Raw genomic sequence first — 14,160 nt, 5'->3', positions numbered from 1 at the left:
AAAGACCTAGGTTTACAATTTATGATTAAAACTCTACTATCTACACAATATACATAGGTTTCAGAGTAGCAGCCGTGTTAGTCTGTATCCGCAAAAAGAACAGGAGTACTTGTGGCACCTTAGAGACTAACAAATTTATTAGAGCATAAGCTTTCGTGGACTACAGCCCACTTCTTCGGATGCATATAGAATGGAATATATATTGAGGAGATATATATACACTACAGCCCACTTCTTCGGATGCATATAGAATGGAACATATATTGAGGAGATATATATACACATATATGTATATATATCTCCTCAATATATGTTCCATTCTATATGCATCCGAAGAAGTGGGCTGTAGTCCACGAAAGCTTATGCTCTAATAAATTTGTTAGTCTCTAAGGTGCCACAAGTACTCCTGTTCTTTTTACAATATACATAGACATAAAATGTAAAAACTTAAAATATCTTAGAAACAGTAGCCAATCAGTTGTTTTAACTGTCATATTTGAATTGAGCACATCAAAATACATAATAAATAGCACATTTTATCTCTGAAGCAGACGACTTCTCAAAAATTGTAGACCAGTGTAATAGGTTTAAAAATGAAGACAACAGATGTGCAAACTTTCAAAATCCTTCCTGTAATTTATAATTAAACATTGTGACAGACCCAGATCAGTGAGGTACAGGAGTCTGGTAAAGGGCAAATATACTGGTCACTGGCTGAGAAGTTTTCTGTTCCCTGATTGACCAGAGAAGGGGCTGCACTAGAGTAATCGGGAATCTGCCAGAACCAGTTAAGGCAGGCAGGCTAATTAGGACACCTGGAGCCAATTAAGAATCTGCTAGAATCAATTAAGGCAGGCTAATCAAGGCACCTGGGTTTTAAAAAGGAGCTCACTTCAGTTTGTGAGGAGCTGGGAGCAAGAGGTGCAAGAAGCTGAGAGTGAGAGGATGTGCTGCTGGAGGACTGAGGAGCACAAGCGTTATCAGACACCAGGAGGAAGGTCCTGTGGTGAGAATAAGGAAGGTGTTTGGAGGAGGCCATGGGGAAGTAGCCCAGGGAGTTGTAGCTGTCATGCAGCTGTTACAGGAGACACTATAGACAGCTGCAGTCCACAGGGCCCTGGGCTGGAATCCGGAGTAGAGGGCAGGCCTGGGTTCCCCCCAAACCTCCCAATTGACCTGGACTGTGGGTTCTTCCAGAGGGGAAGGTCTCTGGGCTGTTCCCCAACCCACATGGTGAATCTCTGCGGCAAGAAAATCTGCCAATAAGCGCAGGACCCACCAAGATAGAGGAGGAACTTTGTCACACTAGTGTCAGAAATGGGATCTTGGGGTGCACAGCGCGGCAGAAGAAGGAGGATGATTTAAAAAAAAAAAACCAACAAAAAACAAACAAAAAAAGGGAGAGGGTTTATTTTTTTTCACCACAATGGATGACGTAGTGCGGGCACTGATACAAGCTACGGCGGCCCAGCAGGAGGCTACCCGTATCCAGGCAGCCGCCCAACAGGAGGCAGTGTGGCTGCAGCAAGAGACTAATCGCCTGCTGATGGACCAGGCTGCTCAAGACCGAGCTATGTTGCGGGAACTGGTAAACCAGGTAAAGTCCCGTACAGAGCTGAATCACGGCCATGATGGGACGCGGCTCATACGGGCCAGTCATTGGCTGCAGAAAATGACACGGGAGGATGATGTAGAGGCATACCTTCTGGCCTTTGAGATCAGTGGTCTGGCATCCTTGCCCCATTCCTGTGTCGGGAGGCCCAGAAAGCCTACCATGATCTGCCTGAAGAGGCTGCGGCAGACTACCCCCAGCTGAAAGCAGAGATCCTGGCCAGATCTGGGTTAATGACAGCAGTGCGGGCCCAGCAGTATCACGGTTGGAGGTACCAGGAAGACAAAACCCCGCAGTCCCAATTGTATGACCTCATCCATCTCGCACGAAAGTGGTTGCAAACAGAGTCCCAGAGTCTGGAAGAGATACTAGCGGTTCTGATCATCGACCGATACATGAGGGGACTACCACCAGCCCTTCGTGCTTGGGTAAGCCAGAATGAACCCTCCACCTATGACGAGATTGTCGCCCTGGTAGAGAGGCGAAGGACAGCAAGGGAGCTGACCCGACCAGTTAAGGAAGAGGCACCCCGGGTTAAACTAGCAGCACCAAGCCCTAAAGTTCGGGTGACTGGGACACCAGGAGAGCCCAGGTGGAAAAAGAGAGGCTGAAGGCCCATCAGAGGCCACAAAGAGTCGGAGCACTGAGGGAGAAGAGGATCGTGATGTTAGACTGCCCAAACCAAGAGACCAGGGAACGCCTAAAGCTCCATACAGATGTTATGCCTGTGGGGAGTGGGGACACATAGCTGCACAGTGTCCCAATGCTGAGGAGCCTATGCAGTGTAACCTGGGGAACTGGGCAGATCCATGCTCCCTAATCCACCTTGTGGGGGTCTCGCTAACCCCACATATGTATACCAGACTAGTGAAACTAAATGGGGTAGGGATCACGGCACTGGTTGATTCGGGGAGTGCTATCATGCTTATCTCAGGGAAGCTCGTGAAGCGTAGTCAGCTGCTACAGGCTAAACATACGGGGATAACATGTGTCCATGGGACAGTTAGTTACTACCCCACCATCCCAGTAAAAATCGAGATCCCAGGGAACACTACTGAGGTAGCAGCAAATGTAGTCCCTAAACTCCCATACCCGGTGCTCATAGGGAGGGACTTCCCAGGGTTTGGAAACTTACTCCCAGTAGGGGGATTGGAGAAAGATGGGGACCCTAAAATTGGTGAGGCATTCACAGCAGACTGTCAACCTCCAATCTTCTCTGAAATATCCCCAGATTTGTTCTCCACTCCCAGACAGGGTAGAAAGACAAAAAGGGAAAGAAGGGCAGCTAAGGCCTTGGGAACCCGAATACTGACCCAAAGCCAGAGGGTCGCTCTTGTAGGTAGGCGGACCCGCGCAGCTGAAAAGGAGGCCACGCAAGAGGGAGAAGCACCTGAGTCTGACCCCTGCCCTAATGCTTCTGAACCAGTAGAGGCAACAGAGACTGGGCCCCTACATCTTGGGCAGATTAGCCCCGGGAGAGGAAATTTTGGATGGGACCAGGCAGAATACCCAAAGTATGACAACATTAGGAAGGAGGTGACTGAAATAGATGGAGTCCCCGTGGAAGGGAAAACCCAAGGACCAGGACCCTACTTCATAATGAAGAAGGATCTCTTATACTGGGTTTCACCAGTACAGGGGCAGAAGATACAGCAGGTCCTAGTACCTCAAAAACACCAGAACGCTGTATTAAGTCTCGCTCATAGTCATCTTTTTGGGGGGCATTTTGGGGTAGAGAAGACCCTGGCACCAGTCCTACGACGGTTCTTCTGGCCCGGAGTACAAGAAGTGCGGAGGTACTGTGCCTCCTGCCCGGAATGTCAGCTGCACAGGCCCCGTCCCCACTTGAGGGCACCTTTAGTACCCCTTCCCATCATAGAGGTCCCCTTCGAGCGAATAGCCATGGACCGAGTGGGACCCCTGGAGAAGACTGCTCAGGGCCACCAATATATACTTCTTGTTTTGGACTATGCTACTCGCTACCCAGAAGCCATCCCCCTGTGGAACACGGCCTCTAAAACTATAGCCAAAGAGCTGGTGGGGATCTTTGCCCGAATGGGGCTACAGAAGGAGATATTAACTGACCAAGGAACCCCATTTATGTTGAAGCTAATGAAGGACCTCTGTACGCTGCTCCATATACATACCCTGAGAACTTCGGTCTACCATCCGCAGACTGATGGGTTGGTAGAAAGGTTTAACTGAACCCTCAAGGCTATGATAAGGAAGGTGGTAAGTCGGGACGGGAAGGATTGGGACACCCTACTACCCTACCTTATGTTCGCTATCTGGGAGGTACCTCAGGCCTCAACTGGGTTTTCCCCCTTCAAGTTATTATACAGGCGTCACCCCCATGGCATACTAGATATCGCCAAAGAGATCTGGGAAGAGGAACCCAATGAGGGGAGAAATATAATAGAGCATGTAATGCAGATGCGAGACTGGATAGCCCGGGTTACCCCTATTGTACTGGAACATTTGGAGAAGGCACAGGAGGCCCAGCGAACCCATTACAATCGCCAGGCAAAAGTGCAACAGTTCCAACCAGGGGATCGGGTTATGGTGTTGGACCCACGGCAGAAAGCAAGCTTCTGGACTAATGGCAGGGGCCCTATGAGGTGGTTGAACCCATGGGGGGAAGTAACCTACAAGGTGCGGCAGCCAGGGCGCAGAAAACAAGAACAGATTTATCACATTAACCTTCTGAAACCCTGGCATGCACAAGAGGCATGCACAACGGTCCAAAAAGACCTAACCCAGGAAAACAAGCCTTCCAAACAGGTGAGAGTGTCTCCCGATTTAACACCAGACCAGAAGAATGAGGTGTCTGAGATGATCTTCCGGAACCAAGATGTGTTCTTGACAAAACCGGGTCGAACAACCGAGACATATCACCACATCGTCACAAACCCTGGGGCCAGAGTAACAATGAGGCCCTATCAGTGCCAGCGGCAAAAAGGGAGCAAATAAAAGCAGAAGTAAAAAATAATACTGGAGTTGGGGATCATCGAAGAATCCCACAGTCAGTGGTCCAGCCCAATCGTGCTGGTGCCCAAACCTGATGGCACCAGAAGATTTTGCAACGACGTCCGGCAACTAAACGAAGTATCCAAGTTCGATGCGTACCCCATACCTCGCATAGATGAGCTAGTGCACCATCTGGGTAATGCCCGATACTTGACTACCCTAGACTTGACAAAGGGATACTGGCAGATTCCCCTTGCAGAAGACGCAAAGGAAAAGACTGCGTTCTCTACACCAGAGGGTCTTTTTCAATAAACTGTCCTCCCTTTTGGACTACATCGGGCCCCAGCTACCTTCCAGTGCCTCATGGACATGCTATTACACCCGCATAACTGTTATGCTGCTGCCTACTTGGACGATATGGTCATTCATACCCCAGACTGGGAAACTCACCTGGAGAAGGTGGAGGCAGTCCTTGATACCTTCAGGCGAGCTGGCCTTACAGCAAACCCTGCCAAGTGTGCTGTTGGGTTTACAGAGGCCAAATATCTTGGCTTTTACATTGTGGGAAAAGGTTTGGTAAAACCCCAAGTGAACAAGTTAGAGGCCATCCAAAATTGGCCCCGACCAAGTCGCAAGAAACAAGTCCGGGCATTCCTAGGTGTGGTGGGGTATTACTGACGATTTATCCCCCACTTTGCCACAAGGGCAAGCCCCCTGACAGACCTAGTGAAAGCCCATGGACCTGATCTGGTGAGATAGTCTGATGCAGCAGAGGAAGCATTCACAGACCTACGGACTGCCCTCTGCAGTAACCCCGTACTGATAGCCCCTGATTTCACCAAGGAGTTTATCCTGCAGACGGAGGCATCGGAAGTAGGGTTGGGGGCCGTTCTATCACAGATGGTCAGGGAGGAGGAACACCCAATTCTATACCTCAGTCAGAAACTCCTTCCAAGGGAACAAAAATATGCAGTGGTGGAAAGAGAATGCCTTGCTGTAAAATGGGCCATGGAAACATTGCGCTACTACCTGCTCGGGCGCAGATTTGTCCTCGTGACCGACCATGCCCCTCTTCAATGGATGCAGCGGAACAAGGAGAAGAACACAAGGGTGACCAGATGGTTCTTATCCCTCCAACCTTTCCAGTTCCCTGTGCAACACAGAGCAGGGAGCCGTCATGGCAACGCCGATGGCTTGTCACGTGTGCACTGGCGTCCCAAGCTGCCCAACCCCTTGGCGTTGAGCGGGGGGAGGGATATGTGACAGACCCAGACCAGTGGGGTACAGGAGTCTGGTAAAGGGCAAATATACTGGTCACTGGATGAGTAGTTTTCTGTTCCCTGAGTGACCAGAGAAGGGGCTGCACTAGAGTAATCAGGAACCTGCTAGAACCAGTTAAGGCAGGCAGGCTAATTAGGACACCTGGAGCCAATTAAGAAGAAGCTGCTAGAATCAATTAAGGCAGGCTAATCAAGGCACCTGGGTTTTAAAAGGAACTCACTTCAGTTTGTGGTGCAAGTGTGAGGAGCTGGGAGCAAGAGGCGCAAGGAGCTGAGAGTGAGAGGGTGTGCTGCTGGAGGACTGAGGAGCACAAGCGTTATCAGACACCAGGAGGAAGGTCCTGTGGTGAGAATAAGGAAGGTGTTTGGAGGAGGCCATGGGGAAGTAGCCCAGGGAGTTGTAGCTGTCATGCAGCTGTTACAGGAGGCACTATAGACAGCTGCAGTCCACAGGGCCCTGGGCTGGAACCCAGAGTAGAGGGCGGGCCCGGGTTCCCCCCAAACCTCCCAATTGACTTGGACCTTGGGTTCTTCCAGAGGGGAAGGTCTCTGGGCTATTCCCCAACCCACATGGTGAATCTATGTGGCAAGAAAATCTGCCAATAAGCGCAGGACCCACCAAGATAGAGGGGGAACTTTGTCGCAACATATATTGTGAAAAAAATACCCACCAATTTCAGAAAGCCATACATAATTCTCAACTTTGCCATGATAAAAGAAATGGATTTAACCAGCAGAAAAGAACTAGATTACAGATTCATGTTATTCTTCAAGTTCAAGCCAGAAATCGAAAAGACAAACTCTTAGGACCATACTGTGTCCTTGAATCAGCGAATGCAGTTTACACAAACGTCACTGGAAGTTACACATGTGGATTGAAGGTAAGACATTGACCTTGAAGAGGAAGGCATATAAACATATGTAAATGTGTGTGCATGTGTGTACGTACACACGTATCTATACATATGCATCAATACAAACACACAGAGAATGAATATCTGATACTGCAAATATTACCACATTTAAAAGTGCTTATTACTATGAGTATAGTTTCATTAAAAAAGTAGTCAATTGGACAACTCCTGATAATAAACAGAACTTCCTGATAGAGTTTGCAGGACTGGGTCCTTAGACAGTACATACAAATATACATATAAAAATTATTTTGCAACATTCAAATGTATTGAAAATTAGCAACTAACCTGAAAAAGGAGTATTGTCAGATCTTTCTTAGGCACATATTTATTTTTGCTTTTACAAAGACATGCCAGGAAGAAGGAAGAGATCAGGAGAATCACCAAACCTGCTACTGTTCTGTTAAATAAACAAACAATTATTAAAATTTCCCTCTTTATAAAATTCTCATAAGAATGATTTTCCCATAGGATTTTTCTCACAGGAATGAAACTAGTCATCTTACAAAATTACAGCTAGAAACATTCAGAAAGCATCTACAACCCATCTTTGGGAAACCAGACCAAGGGGTTAAAATTAATGATGTGACAGATGTTTTTTGAAGGCTTGTCATCCATAAACTTTCACTGTGGCCTTCTTTTTTCTCTATCCTAGGTCTTTGTTTTGTTTATGTGTCTTGTTCATCATGTTAACATAACACCCATCATTCTTTGCTTTCTTTGAATTACTTTCTTTGCAAGTCTATGAGTTGAATTACAAAAATCTGTGATTTAAAGTAATTTGCTTCAAGGTTTTTTGGGTCACATTAAGAAATTGCATTTAAATGATAATATATATTAGTGGTAGTACAACAGTCTGATTCTGATAGAAAGAATGTCACTATTCATCATATGATAATTTCTTTTTTCTTAAAAGATGGTTTCAACTCACTTGAATAGAATAATCTAAGTTTTGTTTTATTTTCCATTAACTCCCCACTTAACGTCCTCTTGCTTAACATTGTTTTAATCTTACGTCCCTGCTCAATTACAGAACATGTTCCATTTAAAGTTGTGCAATGCTTCACTAATAATGTTGTTTGGCTGCCTGCTTTGTCCACAGCTGGCAGCCCCCCCATCAGCTTCCCTACACCCTCCCCCCACAGCGCCTCCCACCCGCCGGCAGACCCCGCGGATCAGCGCCTTCCCCGTCCTCCTCCCGCCTCCTGCCCACGGCAATCAGCTGGCTTGTGGTGTTCAGGAGGGAGGGGGGGGAAGGAGCAAGGACTCGGCACGCAGGCTCCCCCTCCCTCCCCTGCTTCCCAAATGCCACAAACCAGCTGATTGCAGTGGGCAGGAGGCAGGGGAGGGTGGGGGGAGGTGTGCAGCGTCTCGCTCCTCCTCCTTCCCTCCTGCCCGCGGCAATCAGCTGGCTTGCGATGTTCGGGGGCAGGAGGGAGGGAGGAGGAATGAGGATTCGGCGCACAGGCTCCCCCCTCCCTCCTTTCCCTCCTGCCCATGGCAATCAGCTGGCTTGCGCAGTTCAGGAGGCAGGGGAGGGAGAGGGAGCCTGTGCCGAGTCCTCGCTCCTCCCCCCTCCCTCCTGAACGCTGCAAGCCAGCTGATTGCTGCGGGCAGGAGGCAGGGGAGGGAGGGGGGAGGAGCAAGGGACACGGCGTGCGGAGTAAAGGGGAAGGTTGGGGGGTGGGAAGAAGAGGCGGGTTAAGGGTGGGGGGTTGGGGAAAGGGGTGGCGAGGGCGGGACGAAGGTTGAGCCCCCCCCGCCCCTGGTGCCTGCAGAGTAGGGGAAGCTGCCGCTGCAGCTGTGCAACGTGCTTAGACTTAGCCTACAGCATCTTCAGCCTCCTTGCCTGCCTCATTGTCTCCAGTGCCAGTGGGCTGTGCCTGTGTGGGGTAAGGCGGGGCACCTCCCAACTATGGTACTGTACTGTATGGCAAAAAAAAATTTCCCTGGACCCTAACACCCCTCTCCCCCACCATGTACATTCATTCTTATGGGGAAACTGGATTCTCTTAACATCGTTTCACTTAAAGTCACATTTTTTAGGAACATAACTACAACGTTAAGTGAGGAGTTACTGTACTGTTATAAAAATGAATGAAAATTAAAAGAGCCTGACTGACAACAGTGACAACCGAAGTTCTCCACTTAACTAAATTTATGACTAAGTTTAACACCCTTGTAAGGGGCAAAATACCAAAGAAATGCACCACAGTAGTTTTTAACTTCCAAGAGGGGAATGACACAAAAATGAGGAGGCTAGTTAAATAGAAATTAAAAGGAACAGTCATAAGAGTGAAATGCCTGCAAGTTGAATGGAAACTTTTTAAAATCATCATAATAGAGGCTCAAACTGGATGTACATCCCAAATTAAAAAAAAAAAAAAACAAAAAAAAAAACAGTAAGAGGACCAAAAAACCCACCACCACGGCTAAACAACAGAATAAAAGAGGCAGTCAGAGGCAAAAAGACATCCTTTAAAAATTGGAAGTCAAATCCTACTGAAGAAAATAGAAAGGAGCATAAACACTGGCAAGTCAAATGTAAAAGTATATTTAGTGAGGCCAAAAAAAAAAAAAAAAAAGGATTTGAAGAGCAACAAGAAAAAGACACAAAATCTAACAGTAAAATTTAAGTACATCAGAAGCAGGAAGCCTGCAAACAATCAGTGAGGCCACTGGACGATCAAGGTGCTACAGGAGTACTCAATGAAGACAAGGCCATTGTGGAGAAGCTAAATGAAGTCTTTGCATTGGTGTTCACAGCAGAAGATGTGAGGAAGTTTCCCAGACCTGAGCCATTCTTTTTAGGTGGCAAATCTGAGGAACTGTCTCAGATTGAGGTGTCAATCGAGGAGGTTTTGAAACACAGGGAAAAATTAAACAGTAATAAATCACCAGGAAATACCCAAGAGTTCTGAAGGAATCAGTTAGGAAACAGCAGAACTTACAACTGTGGTATATAACCTATTGCTTAAATCAGCTTAAGTCAGACTGGTGGATAGCTAATGTGACACCAATATTTTAAAAAGGCTCTAGAGATGATCCTGGAAATTACAGGCCAGTGAGACTAACTTCAATACCAGGCGAATTGGTTGAAACTATAGTAAAGAACAGAATTATCAGACACATAGATGAACATGATACAAAAGAGTCAACACAGCTTTTCTAAGTAGAAATCATGCCTCACCAATATACCAGAATTCTTTGAAGGAGGGAGTCAACAAACGTGTCCAAGGGTGATCCAGTAGATACAGTGTACTTGGACTTTCAGAAAGCCTTTGACAAGGTCCCTCACCAAAGGCTCTTAAGCAAAGTAAGCAATCATGGTATAAGAGGGAAGGGTCCTCTCATGGATCAGTAACCAGTTAAAAGATAGGAAACACAGGATAGAAATAAACAGTCAGTTTTCACAGTGGAGAGAAGTAAATAGCAGAGTCCACAAAGGGTCTGTACTGAAACCAGTTCTGTTCAACATATTCATAAATGATCCGGGAAAAAGGGGTACACAGTGAGGTGGGAAAGTTTGCAGATGATACAAAATTACTCAAGATAGTTAAGTCCAAAGCTGATTGTGCAGAGTTACAAAGGGATCTCACAAAACTGGGTAACTGGGCAACAAAATGGCAAATGAAATTCAATGTTGAGAAATGCAAAGTAATGCACATTGGAAGACATAATCCCAACTATACACAAAAAATGATGGGGTCTAAATTAGCTGTTATCACTCAAGAAAGAGATCTTGGAATCATTTTGGATAGTTCTCTGAAAACATCTGCTCAATGTGCAGCGGCAGTCAAAAAGCTAACAAAACGTTAAGAGACTATTAGGAAAGAAATAGATAATAAGATAGAAAATATCAAAATGCCACTATATAAATCCATGATACACCCACACCTTGAATACTGCATGCAGTTCTGGTCACCTCATCACAAAAAAAGATACATTAGAATTTGAAAAAGTACAATAGAAGGACAACAAAAATGATTAAGGGTATGGAACAGCTTCCATATGAGAGATTAAAAAGACTGCGACTGTTCATCTTGGAAGAGAGATGACCAAGGGGCAATATGATAAAGGTTTATAAAATCATGAATGGTGTGAAGAAAGTGAATAAGGAACACAACACACAAACCAGGGATCACCCAATGAAATTAATAGGCAGCAGGTTTAAAACAAACAAAAGGAAGTATTTCTTACACAACGCACAGTCAACATGTGGAACTCATTGTCAGGGATGTTGTGAAGGTCAAAAGTATAACTGGGTTAAAAAAAAATTAGATAAGTTCATGTAAAATAACTCGACCAATGGCTATTAGCCAAAATAGTCAGGGATGCAATTCTATGCATTGGGTGTCTCTAAACCTCTGACTGCTAGAAGCTGGGACTGGACAACAGGGAATGGATCACTTGATAAATTGTTCTGTTCTGCTCACTCCCTCTGAAGCATCTGGCATTGGCCACTATTGGAAGATAGGATAGTGGACTAGACAGACCATGGGTTATGTTTATCTTTATGTTCTTTTTCTTGTAGCAAAAGCTCAGCAAGGGGAAAAGTACTGCAAGCGTCCCTGGACTATTCCTACAACATGCTTCAGCCTTGATGTAAAGGATCAGCCATAAGTAGTAATAAAGTTATACCTATCTCATAGAGCTGGAAGGGACCCTGAAAGGTCATTGAGTCCAGCACCCTGCCTTCAATAGCAGGACCAAGTACTGATTTTGCCCCAGATCCCTAAGTGGCCCCTTCAAGGATTGAACTCTCAACCCTGGGTTTAGCAGGCCAATGCTCAAACCACTGAGCTATCCCTCCCCCCAAGTTTTAATACCCACTCATTCCCTGAACTCTCTGCAGAGACTACCAACAACCTGTCTGAGACTGGTTTTGTGATGTGGACAGATGCACAACAAAAAATTAACTCGGGCCACTGAATTGCCATCATGTAATGACTTGCAGGTACTGATAATAACCAATATTGAAATTACACAAGGGCTACCTAGTTTGAGTTTTCAAATTACTGAAGGAAACTTGATCTTGGATTTGGGGCTGCTAGGGTCATAGCCTTGGAACATGTGCATTTTGCTCACACAGGTGTAATAAATGCACCTGGATCTCAGTGAAGCTCTGGTTTATTTATCTTTGTAGTTTCTCTTCCATCCCTTCCCTTAGCTTCATGTGTTCCAGGAAGCCATGTATATTTTCAAAATCCAAAAAACCCAAAACAGTTAAACAAGCACAAAACATTTCAGAGCTGTAAAGATGAACTGGAGGAGGGGGACCAAAAGGATACCCAGCAAGTGCCAGTTGCATTAGGAATCACTTGCAATGAAAAAGCAGGGAGAGAAGGAAACCGGAGTGCCTGGAGGAACAGAGTAGTGGATAGAATCCAATGTGCATTAAAAAAAAAAGAATGAACTAGACTGGATTGGAGGAAATGTATGCATACATATGCAGCCAAAAGATGCTAATAAGGTGTGAAAAATCCTCTTAGATATTCCTAAAATGCCTACCACAATGACAAAAGATGAGTGGGTTGGCAGTAGATGGGGAAGGGTTGGATCGAAAATCTGTTAGGATGGACTAAAACTCAATGAGCAGTGTTGGAATTATGTCTGGGAAAAGCATCAATACCTCTGAAAATATTTAGGATCATAGCTCTTCCCCCACCTTCCAAACATCATGCTGCATAGCTAGGTATCAGAGCTCTAATGGCATCTCTTACTCAAGCACAGTGACAGCATGCTAAAATGACTCCATTAGGCACAATGTGTCGAGCAGGGAAAGAAGTGTTGTGTGAAGTTCAAATCAAGCATTTTCTTTCTCTGCATTAAGTTCTATACTACATCTAACCAACCCATGCTGGGCCAATCAGTGGGACTGGCAAGTAGACTGGTGAGAGGTGATGCCTGCAAGATGAAGTGGTAGTTGGCAATGAGAATGGAGTGGATGATGGAGATAATAGAAGTGCACAAGAAAAAACTGACAATGGCTCAGTGGGGGAAGAGACAAAGGAAAGAAGAGGAGGAAATGCACAATATGGGAAGGAGATGCCAAAGAGAAAATCAAGGAGGAAAGGATACAGGAAACAGGAAAACAAAGAAAAGCTAGATACATAATAAAAGAGAAAAAAAATCCATCCCATTAATGTGAGTACTTCATTAGCTACAGACTTTTATTCAATGACAAATTACTTAAAATTAGATATGGGAATTTAAATTTGTGAATATTAAATGGAAAAATAAAGATCTTTAATCAACAAAATGTTCTTACACCAGAGAAATATTAGGCTCTCTTCCTACAACAGGCATCAAGGGAAACATTGCCAAGAGTAAACATAATAGAGTCCAGCACAGTGTTGTTACCTAGAAGAAAGAAACAAACAACAGCATCTTTGCTAATCATGCCTGCAGACAAAACTGACTGCACAGAGAAAACATTTCTGTATTTGCTATGCTGAGCTAATAGTACAGTCAGCCATTAGAATCTCCATCAGAATAAATGGTCGCATGCATCATGGATAGGATAAACTGAAAAAAATTGACAGGGCCATTTATACTACAGCACTTTGACCCTGATTCAGGGAAGCATTTAAATAATTTCTAAAGTCCTATTGAAATCAAGAGGAAATAAAGTTAAGAGAGTGTTTAAGTGCTTTCCTGAATTGGGGCCTTTGAGCACAACTTGTTATTCAGAAAACCGGGTTTATTTATAACTTTCTGGAAATCAGTGAAATGCAAGATGAGATCCCAATAAAACTAATATTATCACAGATATTCTATACTATAACTACTCAGAAGAACAAGTAACCATGAATTGTCTTAAATACATTAAAATAATTAACAGTCGAATAGGAAGCTGCCACCTGGACAGTTTTATAATGCAAAGCAAGACTCAGGAATCGCTCTCATTTGAATACAAGAGAAAAGAAGCATCTTTAGTTGTCATAATACATTTTAAAAATTAGAGTTTGCTGTGTTTTTTGGATTAAAAAGGGTTCTGAATAAATTAACAGTGATGGCTGACATTGAAAGCTGCTGCTTTCCCATGCATTCAAGTGGAAACAGTGCCCAACCTACAGCACCAGACTAGAGCTTTTGCTGGGAAACTTTAGTACAATGGCAGATTCAGAGGTGAGACGAGGTACACTATTTGGTTACAGAGATAGTGAAACAGTGACAGATGATTATAATAGCTATTTTAAAAATTAATTTTCAAGAAATATTTGTATTTAAAAAATAGCTACAGGCCTACAGTATTATGACTAATCATTGTAAGCTTCCTTTAAGGACCTCAATGTTTATAAAACTGTTACATTTTAGTAAAATATCTGTGTATGTTTCATGACTATTTTCATGGGATTTTATCCCAAGCCCTTTTAATTATTAC

General features: G+C 44.7%; 1 protein-coding gene across 5 annotated transcripts in view; it reads right to left on the bottom strand.

The window, feature by feature from the left end:
* Window positions 1-14,160, bottom strand: part of PIGN (phosphatidylinositol glycan anchor biosynthesis class N) — a 152,897-nt gene that overhangs the window by 46,670 nt on the left and 92,067 nt on the right. For 4 of the 5 annotated variants that reach the window (XR_008444008.1, XR_008444007.1, XM_054020086.1 and 1 more), the window contains exons 18-19: window positions 13,045-13,136; window positions 7,062-7,173 (exon numbers count right to left, since the gene is read on the bottom strand). Coding sequence is in view for 3 of the 5 variants with exons in the window: in XM_054020086.1 (XP_053876061.1) it covers window positions 7,062-7,173; window positions 13,045-13,136 (204 nt within the window). In the remaining 2 variants the exon portion in view is untranslated. The remainder of the gene's footprint in view (window positions 1-7,061; window positions 7,174-13,044; window positions 13,137-14,160) is intronic. The other variant, XM_054020087.1, reaches the window with a different exon arrangement.

This window comes from Malaclemys terrapin, chromosome 2 (genome assembly GCF_027887155.1).
Source record: "Malaclemys terrapin pileata isolate rMalTer1 chromosome 2, rMalTer1.hap1, whole genome shotgun sequence".
In the NCBI taxonomy this organism is placed as follows: Eukaryota; Metazoa; Chordata; order Testudines; family Emydidae; genus Malaclemys; species Malaclemys terrapin.
Note: the sequence above shows the minus strand (reverse complement) of the source record. Positions and strands in the feature narration are given on the sequence as shown.